Source organism: Anopheles darlingi, chromosome 2 (assembly GCF_943734745.1).
Source record: "Anopheles darlingi chromosome 2, idAnoDarlMG_H_01, whole genome shotgun sequence".
Classification (NCBI taxonomy): Eukaryota; Metazoa; Arthropoda; class Insecta; order Diptera; family Culicidae; genus Anopheles; species Anopheles darlingi.
Genome location: NC_064874.1, coordinates 66,238,285 through 66,253,352, shown reverse-complemented (window position 1 = coordinate 66,253,352; position 15,068 = coordinate 66,238,285). Strand labels below are relative to the sequence as shown.

Sequence of the window (15,068 nt, the reverse complement as noted above, 5' to 3'; positions counted from 1 at the left end):
TTAGTTGTGTTATAAATGGGTGACCCGAGTGAATTGTTGATTGTACTATAACTTGAGTGGTGTTGGATTTTTGACTGGAATTGTTATCCTGTCTTATTGTTTCCGTCCTATTTTTCCTGTATAATCTTATTTCCTACCCTTCCCCCATTATGTACATGGAATAAAAGCTGATTTACCTAAACCTATCTCACCTAAGCCTAGTCTACTAATTAAGCTATGTACATGTGTCATAGGAGACGTTTTTTCAATTCGGTGTTTCTTACGCAATCAGACCAGTACTTCTTGTTTATTTTTAAAATGTGTTTTGGAATTTTTTCTACTTCGGCTAGATTATGTACTTTATCTGTGCTATGCCAGGGGGGCAGGTTGAGTATTATTTTCAGAAATTTGTTTTGAATTTTTTGCAATTTAAGTTTGTGAGATTTTGCACTGCTAGTCCATATGGCGGAGGCATAAGTAATGGTGGGTCGGATAATCGACGTGTAAAGTAGTAACTTGTTTTTCCTATTAAGTTTAGATCTCCTATTAATTAGGCTATAGAGTATTTTTAGATGTGTTTCGCATTTTTGTATTGTTTTGTATATATGTGTTTTATAGGATAATTTCTTATCTAAATGGAGTCCTAGGTATTTAACTGATTCCTTCCATGGAATGTCTGTGTTATTAATTTTTGTGCATCTGTTTGGTTGGCGACTTTGGCTGGTTCTACGAGTGAAGAAAATTGCTTCGGATTTCTCTGCATTTATTTGCATCTTCCATTTTTTGCAGTATTTTTCGTATTTTTTGAGGCTATTGTTTAGGTTTTTTGTTATAGCATTGGAAATAGTGCTGGAGGAGCTTATTGCTATGTCGTCTGCATAGAGATATTGTTTACATTTCTTTTGAGTAGGAATGTCGGAGATGTAGATGTTGAACAGTAATGGAGAGAGAACACTACCCTGCGGTACTCCTGCATCTGGTGTGTAGATGTTAGAGCTTGAGTTTCCTATGAATACCTGATTTTGTCTGTTTTTAAGGAATGAATCTATTAATTTAACGATGTTCTGTGGGAATTTTAGTTTGGACAATTTATATATTAAACCGTTATGCCAGATTGTATCGAAAGCTTTCTCGCTATCTAGTAGGACGAGTCCTGTGGATTTTTTATTTTTTAAGTTTGATCGTATATTACTGGTTAGCCTGTGTAGTTGATGGGTGGTTGACAGTGATTTTTGGAAGCCGAATTGGGTAGGTTGGATTATGCAGTTATTGCTAGTATGTTCGTTTATCCTATTGGCTATTGTTTTTTCGAAAATTTTTCCCAGGCAGCTGAGCAAGCTGATGGGTCGGTAGTTTTGGGGGAGGCTATGGTCTTTACCCGGTTTGGGGATTGGGACGATTTTTGCGTGTTTCCAAGCATTGGGGAAGTAGCCTAAGTTTAGACAAGCATTGAAAATGTGTGTAATTTGGATTATGGCTTTGTTGGGTAGATTTTTGATACTTTTGTTGTTGATATTGTCTAAACCGGTGGATTTTTTAGTTTTCAGTTTTTTGATAATGTTTGTGATTTCTATTGGTTTGATCAGAAGGGTTGGGGGGAGTGATTCTTGGCTTGAATTTTTTAAACTTTGGGCCGATTCTTTCACTGTTTTTTCCATGGCGCTCTTTAAGTTTGTTGTTATTTTATGGGAGTGTTTAAAGTGTGAGCTTATAGCTTCACATTTTTCTTCTGCACTCATTAGGACTTCATTTCCATTCGTTTTTAAGGGAGGAATGATTTGTTTTTGGTTTTTTAGATTTTTAACTATTTTCCACAGGGTTTTGTTGCTGTTGTGTTTGCTGTTGATGTTCGATAGTGTTTTGTCCCAGTTTTCATTTCGCAATGTATTTGTTTCTTCGCTAATCGTTTTTTCGAGTGAAGTATAAAACAATTTCGCTTGTTTGTTTCTCTCGATGTGCAGTTATGAATTCGGTCACTTCCCGTTTCGTTACGCTTTCTGTCGCTTCGAAACACGTCGCTTTACACACTCGAATGATCGAATGGCGGAGAAAACGGACGGATGGGGCCCCCTGGAATGGCGTTTCACTTACGCTCCGTCCGTGAGACCGTGAGGCCGTGGAGGGTATTTGCCCGGAAAGTGCGGACCCCGCAGCACAACAGCACAGAAGAGTTCCCAGGGGAAAGCGGATCCGGTGATGTTTTTACTTGGAAGAAAAACAAAACAAAACAAACAAACCTTCGCAGCCTTCAAAGCTCGTGTCGTCGACTTTTGACGTCTTCGACCTTCAAAAGGATGGCACGCTTCGGTCGTCCGGGCAACAGCCAACTAATCCTTGATCTGATGCTGATGCTGCTGCTGATCGTCGTCGTCGTTGTAGTCGTCAAACGATCACTGAACATCACCGAGGACAAGGACGGTGTCAAGATGTCCGAGATGTCCCCCTAAGAGTCAGAGTAGTCGTTCCTGGAAGGAACATAAACGGTAGCATCGGTGTCACCACCGAAAACAGCCCTCCCGTGGCTTCCGTTCAATGTGTTCTTTGCCTCTTTCCTCTCTCTCTCTTTCACTCTGCCATTCCCTTTCTTTGGACGGGGTGTGAGCATCGTTATCCTTGGTACGCATCGTTGGCCTTGTCGTCGGCGTTCGCGTGTCCTGGATCACGGCCATGGATCTCGGCCATTTGAATTTAGAAGAAATCCTCACCGTAGCTGCTCATCATAAATCCGGAATCCGTTGGACGTCAATTAGGGATATTCAAAGTCTGATTGTTTGTAATGGACGGAGACCATTTTGTCCGGGTTTCCGGCGATCGCACTTGCCAGCATTTAATGGGAGTCGTGCGACACTTGCCCCGAGAGTGTCCTTCGCGCCGGTGGGTGGCACACAGCGATCATCATCATGATCGTCATCATGAAGGGGCCATGCAGCGAGGTGCAAGGTGTTTCTCCGTTTTTCGCGCGATTAATGTGGAACCTTGGAATGGAAACCCCGGATTGCAGGCTGCAGGAAAAGTGCAAATGGCATAAGCGTGGCACCCATTAACCGAGGAACTGTAGCTGATCGAAGGACAGAGTCCTGGCGACGTTGTTTGAATCATTTCAACTGTTTACATGTCAATGTCACCAGAGGGACCACCGGGGAGTGTGTCAACTGCACTGCTCTCTGCGCTGCTTCACGCACTGATTGAGCTTTCAACAATCGCACACACACGAGTTACTCTGAGCTGGAACTGGAATACTATTGTTGATCGTCCGCTCATGAGATGACAGCAATCATTGCGTTCGAATTGCGATCCTTGCGACTGCCATTTTGTCGCTGCTGCTGGCGCTGGTAATTGAACGATCAGGGCCAATCCGTTCCGATCGCACCATCGGCTGGCACCCAATTCACGACACTGTTAACGAACACAATTTTCGATTGTCAACCACAATTTGTGAATCCCAATTCCAATTCCAAATTTCAACATTCAACCGCAAATGGAAACGCTTTCCGTCCACGACGACGACGACAACAATGGACGAATTTCGGTCCACCTCCTGGCCGCCTCCTAATGTGTCACGCAAATACACTCGCAACACTCGCGATCCGATGGTTCTGTGAAGATGGTTTCATTAGCAACTCGGCACGCAGTGACAATGCGTTCATCAATCGCTTGAGATAGGATAGGGTTTTCTCCTATTTTTAGGTTTCCCAATCCCAATTCGGCTGACCGTTCGCGGCCGGATGTGAATTGATTCATCTTTCCAGCTCAACATATTTATTCAGGGGGGCGATTGAAACACCTCGTGCAAGAAGCTGTAGCTGGATCCCGCGATCACGTGGCCACCGCCGTGCTGGCGATCAATTGGAGCGTTGGATTCACAGCAACAGCAACCAAAGCAACAACAAAAAAAGAAACGAACATGTGTATTCCCGTGAGGTGATCGAGCTTCGAAGTAATTGTTCGTCCGTCTCGAGTGGCGGCATTGGTCGTTGGCATCCCAGCCTTTGATCTGCCCGCCGCGCAATCACCGCGTTCAGTGGCTGGTAGGAATTTTTCGGTTCGGTCCAGAAGTGTAATTTCCACCACCACGGTTCAACCAACTACTACTGCTACTACTACTACATCGCTTCTCCATCCGGAATTCCGCTCATTTCCGCTCTGCTTCGCTGCTGCTACTGTTGCTGCGGACTCTTGCTTCCATTTTGCTTTTAGTTTCTGGAACCTGTTTAGTTTCTTTTTCGAGGTTTTTTGTGTTTTGTTAATCTCTACGCTGGGCACAACGAATCACGGTTCATTCTAATGCCGTGGAGCTAATCCTTGGTGATGCGCGCCCAACAATTACACACACACACACACGCGGACTGTGTCGGTAGTTGAGGATCAGGAGGTACAATCATTAAGGTAAATGAGGAAAGAGAGGAGAAGGTGGAGTTTAAATTAAGGTACGCAGTAACGGGTGGCCAGTAATTTGCTTTCGGAAAATAGTAGCACATTCCAGCGGCAACGGCAACGGCATTACCGTGCGTCGAGTAATCAAACATCACCCGCCGGCCCCCGGGGGAAAAAAACAGTAAAAACAATTGAAAAAAAAAAAAGAACAACGGAATTCGAGGTTAGGAAAATTAGAGACCAGTACCCACGACGTGTTTTAGCGGAAGGGAGGAGACAGGGGAAGAGGTAATTCGCATTCGCGCGGGGTGTTAATTGAAGAACGCCAACGCCGGTGGTGGTGGGCCACCATATTATAAACCGAGCTGCCCGCCCTCCCCGCTAAGGAGGAGGATTAGCTATTGCAATTAGCCTTTAATTGTTTATTTATTTACGGTTATTGTTTCAACCAATTTCCGGCCCCTGATGGCCACTGATGGCGGTGTTGCTGCTGCTGCTTCTGCTGCTGGTTGCTGTAACGCTTCACAGGGTCCGCGCCTCGCCTACTTTGGTGCCGAAGTAGTGCTCAAAACAATTACAGTCGATCAGGATCTGGAAAATTATCCCCAAAGTCCGAAAAAACAAAACAGAAAAAACCGGCGGCCAACGGACGAGGGCTACTAGATCACGCGGTCGAACGGTCGCAGCCTACCATTTGGTACATTTGGTCCGGGGCCTCAGATTCAAGCATATTTCGCAGCCGCTGGCTAGCGCGATGGAATCCGCGCACTCCACGCATACCACTGATTGAGGCGGCGGCGTTCGGGGATTGCGAGAGGGCTCGGTGACGGGGGTTTCGAGGCACAATTAGGGGCCCCTGCGGCCCATCATTTACACCTCACCGACTGGCCATTCAGGAGAAGGAGGCCAGGCTTTTTTTTTTCCTTTCTCTGTATTCCATAATCTCTTGGCCGGGGCTTGGAAGTGAACAAATTAATTATGAAAAAACCGCCGGCGGGCTGGCGAGTGGGGGAATTGCAAAATGGGTGGAAGGTGTCAAGTGTGAAAGCCAAGCGCGTCCCCGGCGCGGCTGCTGGTTTGATGGTAACAACAGTAACAGTAAAAACTGTGTCTGTGTGGAGTCCAAGGAAGGAGGAGGAGGAGGTAGCAAAAAAAAAAAAACACACCCTCCAAGCTGGTTCGTTTAATGAATTTTCACAACCTGGCGTTCCAAGGCGTGTGGGGCCAAGGTCCGGCCAGCTGCTGCTTTTTTTGTTGTTGCCGTTGTTGCGGGAATGCGGGAATGTTTAGCAAACAGAGGCCATTTTATGACGCGGAGGCTAATGCAATGGTGGAGTGGAGCGACGAGGGAGGGGGGTTTGGTTGTGAAATCAAGAGCAACAGACTCCCGGGGACCGCCGGTAGTGCCGTTGAACTGCCATAAGGCCTGTGGCCAGTGTGTTTATGACGCAGCGCCGTGGTTTGCGTGAGTTTTTGAAGTATTTTTGGAGGTGTTAACGGGCAGAAAGTAACATTTTTATTAACTTCGGTTTGCCGGTCTAGTTACCTTCGCTAATGTTCAAGGACAATCTTGGGTTAGCAACAGCATCAATGTGTTGACAGAAATCATCCAGATACAGAGAATGTCTCATTTCTCGTCTTCTCATCATCGTTTTAGTTACTCTACAACGTTTAAAACATGATTTTGGAGCTTTAAACAAGTCATTTCCTTCATTTTAAGTCAACTACTCCATCTAGCAACCTCAAACCATCACAACGAAACAAACTAGAAACACAATCTACCACCTTAAGAGTCCAAGATAGAGATACAATTGGCGTCCTTACAAAACGGGAAGAAGTTGTCACCGAAAAAAGACATACAATGGCCACACACTTTGCATCTTCGCATGCAACGGCCCCCACCCCCCCATAACCAGCTAACCTGTTGTTGGCCCAACGAAAATCGAGGTTGGAAAAAAGAACTTTTCCGACAACAACAACAAAAAAAAAACTACTCGCCTCGAAAGTGCGTCGCTAAACGATACCGAAAACCGGCGGAAAATGCGTGAACACGCGGAGGGACACAACGAACAACCGAGTCACAGGCCTGGGGGATGCTGCATTACTTCCCCCCCTTCATCCCCTCATCCCAGTCCCACCCCAAAACGTGGACCAAAACCAGGGGGGCCGTCGTGACCAACACGTGTGCGCAGTCACATGTGAGGGGTTAATTGGGAAAATTGAATTCAAAAAAATAACATCTCGATTGTGTTGCTGTGGCTGCCGGAGGTCCCGAGCTTTAAAAGGACCGCCACCGAGCGGAGCTTTCCCCCACAGCCGCCACCATCGCAGCGACGTGTGTGGTCCGCTTTTTATCTTTTTTTTTAATGTCCGCGCGCGCGCGCGAGTGTGTGCGTAGGTTTTTCTCCTCCAAACCCGCGCATCACGCACACCAACGTGCATGCTAAGCAACGCCTATTTTGTCGCGGGTTCATGTGAGTGTGAGAGAGAAAAATAATCATCACTCATCGCGTGAGTAAGAGTGAGACCGTTCGAGCTTCATCGCATGTGATAGAGCGAGATGAGAACGATGCGAGTGAGAAAGAAACAATGAAACAGAGAGAAAGAGAGACGGCACGACGGTACACGCACGCACACACACACGCTCGTCGTTCCGCCGCCGCATTTTCTTTTCGTTTCGATCTTTTCATTTTCTTGAGCTCTCACTCAGCTGTCAAAACGGTTCAGATCATCACGACGGAGGGGTGACATTTCGGTGGTCGTCTCGTCGTCCCATCATCTCGTCTCAATTTATCGTGGCGCTGTCCGTCCGTCCGCGTCGTCCGCGTCGTGCGTGTGTATTCTCAAGTTGCCCGCGGCACTTTCTGGACCACAAGTCCCCCCACAAGGAGTAGTGTTGTGTTGTGTACTCGTTCCTAGTACTAACAACTCCCGGTGTGGTTTGTGCAAACCCAACAAGGTGTTTGTTGTGCGTGTTGTGTGCGCGTGTCATTCGCGAGTGACAATCGATATCCTTGATAAGCGCGCTTGAAATCAATTTATGATAAAGAAGAAATCCGGCAAAAGGCTTCCGGTTCTATTAGTGTGCAATGTGTAGTAGGCACTGAGTGAGGAGTTTGTAGCAAGTGTGCAAACAAAAGACGAAAGAGTGCGCGAGAATTTGAAGAAGACAAAGTGACAGAAGCGAACGAAATAGTGCAACAGCAGCGGACCATCATGGCCCTGGAAGACCGTTGCAGCCCCCAGAGTGCCCCAAGTCCACCGCATCACCATCACAGCAGCCAGGCTCCGGTTTCGGCGACGACCACGATGACGGCAACGACGACGTCGTCGTCGTCCCGTAGTTCGCCCGGTAGCGGAGAGATGTCGCTAGTGGTACCGATCTCGATCAAGCAGGAACCGCTCAGTGAACCAACGAACCAACAACAACAGCAACAGCTACAACAACAAGAACAACAAGAACATGCAACAGCCACGCCGAGCATTTCCTTCTCGATCACCAATATCCTGAGTGATCACTTCGGGAAAGCACTACTGCCAGCACCACCCTCACCGGCACCGTCCAACCGTACCAGCCCTCCGGTCTCCCCGTCCTCACCAACTCACTCGCTAAGTCCGTCTTCATCGTCGTTGTCGCAGTCGGCAGCGGTCGCCAGTGCCGCCGTTGTTGGATTGCATCTACCTTATCCGTTCCATCCGGCACATCTTGGCCACCACCACGGAGCGTCCCTTCATCCGGCGTATGCCGTTGTACCACCGCACTACCACCCCACTTCTGCACACCTGCTCCATCATCACCATCATCTCACCTCCTCTCCTTACCATCATCCATCGTTACCGATCGTACCGCAACCTCATCGACCTCCTCAGCGACCAACAACGGAAGTGAACGGAAACGGTGGAGGGTTGTTCCGACCGTACGACATCAGCAAAAGTCCGGCGAGGTTACGGTGCAGTAGCAACGGGAGCAGCACAACGGCCACTACTCCCCTTTCCTCCTCCTGCCATCCTGCCTACCACACGGACAGTGAATCGCAGGATTCCCATTCGGCCGCGACAAGTCCGGCTACCGTCACCACCGGTGGCGGTGGAGGTCACTCCACCGAGTTGGGAGCCACCACTCCGTCCATCCCGAACGGCGGCACGTTGGCCGCTAGCCCCACCGGTAGCTACAGTTCCCGCACCAGCCTTCCGGATGTGTACGATTTCAGTCGAAAACCGGCGTCAGCGTCTTCGTCTTCGTCCTCCACCCCGGGTTCACTCGACCACCGGGCGGCCCTGCTCAGTGGGTTTGGTGCGGCCACCAGCTACCCGAAGCTACACGAGGAGATCATCAACAGCCACCGGAAGTTCCAGGCGAAGCTGATCGAATCCCAATCGAAGGCGGCCGCTGCAGTGGCCGCGGTGGCCTCCTCTTCTTCCTCCTCCTCCTCGTTACCTTCCTCGCTCGGTAGTCTGTGTAAGACGGTGTCCCAGATCGGTCAGCATGTGGCCGGAACGGGCAGTCTCGGAAGTACGACGTCGTCGACGACGACGACGAATGGTTTCGGTTCCGCGACTCCGGTGAATGGTGTGACCGCAAAGCCAACTCCGCGGCCGATCCCGAAACCAACGGAAGTGCACAATGGTGCAAGTGGTGGTGGTGGTTCGTCATCGCATGATGGCGGTATGGAGTCATCGGATGATGCCAAGTCGGAGACGAGCAGCTCGAAGGACGGCGAGGGTGGTGGCAATCTGTGGCCAGCTTGGGTCTACTGCACGCGTTACAGCGATCGCCCCAGTTCCGGTAAGTACCACAATCCCCGGGGGGGAATAAGTTAATTTACCTTTTTGTCAAACATTTTGACAACACAAATTAGGTGACGTGCGTGACGTGCGTGTACGGTGTGCTTCCAAGTGAATCGATTTGATTGAAACATTGCGCCATTGTCCGGCCATTGGCGAGTTTTGCATGCTACCTGCTCTCAGTGCGTGTGTGTGTGTGTGAGTACTGGCTGTCTACCAATGGGGTAGTATCCAATTAAAGTGTCCCTTATTGTGATGATAGCTACCGGGGAGTGCGCGGGTTCGGATCGATCCGTTCCGCTCTAAAGGGTCTGACATTCAGTCCCGTGGTGCGGTTTGTGACCATGTCGCTTGTCGTTCGCGATTGGAATGGCTGACCACCGCGATTGTCGCATACCACGAGCACGCCACTTGCGCCTCGTTATTGATCCATATTGATTTCCATTCCACGGACACGGAAAGATGGATTGCACGGATTGCCCTGTCAGTGCGTGTGTGTGTGCGTGCCTGGCATGCGTTCAATTGACACCGCTTAGAAGAAGGACACACTAAACGAACGGGTCTGAACACTAATTATCATCAACTAGTGGAGTGTGCGAGTGTGTGTGTTCAATATTTATTGGTTTTTAATCCAATTGAGGAGCTACCGGGCTGCGGGTAGTTCCTTTTCCCGTCCGCAGCGAGCAACAGCGAGAACAGGGTGATACAGTAGTGACGATATCGAAGAGAGTGACGGGCAGGAGGATAGTCGATAATGTATTCATAAACCCTCATATTTGTGTTATCGTCGTCCCGGGTACCGGGGGTCCCGGAATTCGATCTCAGGGACGAACGAACGAACACACTAGGAGGGGGGTCTCATTAAAGGAGAATTGATGGATAATTTATGGCCGCCGCCGATTGACGCCCGCCTCTGGATATCTGGATCCAATCCCGCCGTTGATGACACCCTTCTTGGGGCGGTCACTGATTTACACCTTCGGACCTTCGGAGAGCGATGCTTTCGCCGGGTCTCCGGGTTTTGGATGCTGTGTATTTTGAGAGCGCTGTTTGGCTCATCATTATCATCATCATCATCATCATCATCGACACCAGCGGGGTACATATTTGCATTTCGATTTCGAGTTCCTGGTTCGCGATAGTCGCGATAGTCTTGTGGCTTTGGACCCCGCGCTAGAGGCGTTACTCAACCTCGAACCACCATCTACCATCCACCATCCAGAGGTCCAGATGGCCGTGGGAGTCGCACGATCGCAATCCTCCCTCGAATGTCAATCGCTCGGTCGCTGTCGGGTTTGAAAACTCCATCTTGGTCCAGACTCATGGGGGGAGAGTATCTACAACTTGTTTCCACAACCACAGGACGAGTACCAGGAGGAACTTAATGATCGGACGGCGGGCACATCAAGATAGATTATTTAATTTATCCAGTCGGCTTCGAACCTGACTCCAAGGATCGAGGTCGGGTGGTGCCTTCTCGAGAGGCGAACGATCGTGTAAAAGGCCAACATGCCAATACATAGCAGCCACCGTTCCCCTTTTGCTGCACGGATGGCGGCTCGGATCTTCGGTACTTCGCGCACTTGGTGCATTAAGAAATAATAAACGAATTACGAACGGCGGTGAACGCGACGGTGGCGCGGATTGTAATCGTGTCCGGCAGTCCCCGTCCTCCTTTGGTTCACCTTTTTCCACCGATGATAGCCATCATCATCTCGGACCCCAGGGCTGGAGGTTTTTCTTCTTTTTTTGTTGTGTATTCTCGATTAATTGAGTCGAACGGCGACGACGACGCTACCTACGTATCGATTGGCCTGGAGGCGGTCCCGAACAGCCAGCCAGCCAGCCAGCCACGGTCGTGTCGGTCTATTACTCTATTTGCTCCCGTTAAACATCCAGCTCCAACTTTAGGTACTTTGTGGTACGGGAGTGCTCTTAAGCGGGGAAGTTAATTAATTTACGCGCGCCTTTCCCTGAAGAAAGCTTAAAAACTCATTGTAGCTCTCTGGGGAGCGCGATACGTGATCGAAAACCCCGGGAAAAGACTGAGAATTGGGTGCAAAAGGATGGCGAACCCGCGAAAGGAACTCCGTTTTAGGGTGGCGGCCATTTCCACCGTGGGAATGGGCCTTACGCTAGACTCGACAGTGCTCGCCGGGACCAATAAAGCTGGCTGATATTTCAATTTATTAGAAGCAATTAGAAGCAACTCCCTTTTTCTTATCCCCCCACAAAAAAAAAAAAACCGGCCACTTTAGCATCGACGCCAAGTTGAAGTCGGTCGGCGCTTGGCGTTGTTAAAAAGTCGCTTTAACTCCGACTATACCCTTCAGCTCTGGGCCCCATTTCATGGAATGTTAACTTTTGTGGCCCCCGTTCATCAACCAAACAAACTTCTGATCAAACTCCGGTCGGTCGGTCGGTCGGTCGGTCGGTCGGTCGGTCGGTGGCTGGAGTATCGTAAAAAAAAAGAGTAGCCAAGCGGTCGAAGCCCATTAAACCGCTCGCGGAGGGCGCGCGTAACGTTACGAGACCAATTTGTTGTCGAGCGTCGACGGTTAAAAGGGCAGCAGTGGTCCCGAAAGAGACTCCCGAGCTTTCCTGGCATTTAATACTGTTAATCCACAACTTTTTGGGGACCGATCGGACCGGATTCCGTTTCATAAATGGCGGCCCGTCTCGATCACGGCCCGATGTCGATCATGTCGCGACAAGTCGTTTGAACAAATTAATTTTCAATCGAAGTAGCCCCCCCCTTTCGAACATCTCTGAGAGAGCGTTACTAAGGGCGCCTGTCAGCAGCTCATCTGTCATCCATTTTAGAGGAGCCATCCCATCCCTTAACCTTCCCTTCGTGCCCTGCGTATGAGAATAAATCCAAACCCAACGGTCTCCGATGCGTTTTCTTTTACTACTTTTTAATGGGTTTTCATCTCATCTTTTGTCAATTCACACGGTTCATGGTTTTGGGATGGTGCAATGGCCATAGACGGGGTTTACGTAACACAAACACAGCGGCATACTGTTCCGATTGTGACCCTTTTTATCGATCGCCACTTGAGGGGGCGTAGGCCCGCCGGGGGGGGGCGAGCTTTCATCGATTTTAAATTTATGCTTCTTTATCGTGCTCGTGAAAACATCGAAGCATGCGGTCAGGTGTGAACAGATGAGCTCGTTGTCGCTATTTGGAATGGCTGCTCGGCACTCTTGGCACTTTCGGGCGTCGAAATAGTTCCGTCCCGACAAAAAAATTCGTTCTCAACACTCTTCTTCTTTTTCTTTGGAATGAAAACACACAAACTGGACTGGATAAATCTTTTCGACGTGACACACGCACACGCGCCCGGAGCTGCTGTTTTGGCATTTTATTTTCTTCTCCGGAATTAGATTCTCAAAACGGAGGAAACGGAACGTCGCGACCACGCGGCTGCTTTTTGTTACGTCGAAATTCGTCGACGCCATTGCCGGTGTTAAACGGTCTCTAATTTGTGGGATATTTCCCCCCCACTAAAACGTGGCAAACGAACCGCGCATCGACCGGTGCGCCGATTAGAGCTCTTTGTTTATTATGGGTCCGGACCGGAGCGAGGGTCTTGCTCTCGCCGTCCAAGGACGTTAATCAAAATATTTCAAAACTCCACTTCCGGATGGCCGCGCGTAAAAATGGCTAAACAATGACGGCTGCTGGAATGGTTGCTGGTCGGCTCCCAAAAAAACCCGAAGAACGAGTCTCCTGAAGTTATGAGGTCCCGGGGGAGCAAAGGGTTCTATTAAAATGTCAAATTATGATAAACCATGCCGGCACACGGCCGCGTATTTTTTGGTGGGGGGGTTAAATTCTGACTCCGGAATGTGCGTATTAATATTCATAGAACGCCGCGCCGCATCATAGACCTCCTTTCGGAGCCGGAGCAATCGTCGTCGCATATAGCGGGCGCGCGCGTCGTGTATGTGTGTGTGTTGTGGTGAGTTGTGGTGAGTGCGGAGCGGACTTTTTGAAATTAATTATCGAATTAATATATTAATTAACCTTTCTCGCACCGCACCGCGGTGAGGTGAGGCGGCAAGAGACGGTGAGGGGAGGAGCAGGTCTAACGTCCCTTGGCGAATTCGGTTTGGGGTCCCCGGCGTGGACCACTAGAGTCACCATTAATTAGCGCGATTATTTATTTCCTCTCTCTCGCTCTCTCTCTCTCTTGCGCTCTCATTTCAATGACCCTCGTTGCTAGGTGCCTAGATCGAGTCCCTATCTCTCTAGAGGCGTCCTGTGGAGAGACCCCGCGGGGGGTAGTGCTGCTGCTGCACAATTTATGCACTCCACACACAAGGGGAGAGAGAGAGAGAACCGTAGATTCGGAACGGGAGACACTTTCTTGGCAGCCATTTTTGTGTGCGAACGGGGGGGCATCTATTTTATGCAAACCACGCACTCGCGTGGCACTAAAACAAACACTTCCTAACCCCCTTACAGTGGCCCCTATAGACCGGTGGGCATCTAGAAGAGCGCGACTCACACACAACAACAAGGGAGACAGTGAGACGCTTGCTGCGATGCTGACTTCTTTTCTTGCATCTCGTTGTTTTTTTTTGCACAGTTAGTAGGCTGCTTAATTTATCTCATCCAGCGGTTAATTGAATTAGATAAGAGCGACGTTAATGATTATTTATGCACTGGCCGCCACCATACTGCTGCTGCTGCATGCTGCATGCTGTCTCTCGTGTGGCACAAGAAGGGAAGGGAAGGGACCTGAGGTACGAGACCTGAAGTTGGAGTTGGCCGGGAACGGTGAATCGAATGGAGAGTGGGGGCAGCAGCAATTTTGCAGTCGTTAAAGTCGGTGACATTTTTATTAATTCTCTCCTTCTCTCTCTGTCTCTCTCTCTCTGTCTCTCCTCAATAGGTCCCCGGTATCGTCGGACGAAGCAACCGAAGGAGAAGGGCGAAAGCGAAGAGAAGCGTCCACGGACGGCGTTCTCCAATGCGCAACTGCAACGATTGAAGGTAGGTTTCGAGACAGGCAGGACACTCGGATTTATTCCGACGACACACAGAGCATGCCACGTAGCATATTCTTCATGCCGCTCATCACACTAATCGTGACATTCGTGTTTCCTCCCTCCATCTCACACACACACAGAATGAGTTCAACGAGAATCGCTACCTGACGGAGAAACGACGGCAAACACTGAGTGCGGAACTGGGTCTCAACGAGGCGCAGATTAAGATTTGGTTCCAAAACAAACGGGCCAAGATCAAGAAGAGTTCGTCGGAGAAGAACCCGCTGGCGTTGCAGCTGATGGCCCAGGGTCTGTACAACCACTCGACCGTACCGCTCACCAAGGAGGAAGAGGAACTCGAGATGCGCATGAACGGTCAGATCCCTTAGACGACTTCCCCAGGAGTCCGGAGCAGGAGTCCGCTCATGGTGCTGGTGCAATACGCGTGTCCCGTCGAAGGACATGAAAGCAATATAACCGTTCTCCCACTCTTATCCTTCGTCCGATTCGAGCAGATACTGGGAATGTGTTTTTTGTATAGTGAGTGAGACCGATCTGCAGGATCGGAGGAGTTCTGTGTGTGTAAATAGGTTAATACCAGAGTAAGCTCTGTACAGGAGGAGCAGTATGTAAATATGGATTTGCGAAGTAGTTCAAGTTATGTGCGTGTGTGTGTAGCAGGAAGCCTTCTGACGTAGTGTCTCTGGCGGCGATCATCCTTTGTGCTTCGCTTCTACACTTCTTCCAGTTCTGTCGTAGGGACGCGTTTCACATTGTTTTACACTTTCATCAAGAGTAAAATGCCTCACACTTGAGCCGGGTTTCATGTGTTGTGCCAGCACCGATCGAGTAGCAGTGACACTAAGCATCACCGCGTAGTGTAGCAGAACATAGTAGGTGAGCATCATTTCGAAGTCATCGTCATCGTCGGG

General features: G+C 49.4%; 1 protein-coding gene across 1 annotated transcript; it reads left to right on the top strand.

Annotated features, from left to right (window-relative positions):
* Positions 1–2,273: 2,273 nt before the first annotated feature.
* On the top strand, positions 2,274–14,565 carry LOC125951675 (segmentation polarity homeobox protein engrailed). Its single transcript, XM_049680645.1, has 7 exons — positions 2,274–2,348; positions 4,983–5,176; positions 5,790–5,792; positions 7,494–9,139; positions 13,194–13,211; positions 14,040–14,140; positions 14,277–14,565. The coding sequence occupies exons 1-7, from the start codon at positions 2,274–2,276 to the stop codon at positions 14,523–14,525; spliced, it is 2,286 nt and encodes a 761-aa protein (XP_049536602.1). The 3' UTR covers positions 14,526–14,565.
* Positions 14,566–15,068: the final 503 nt, after the last annotated feature.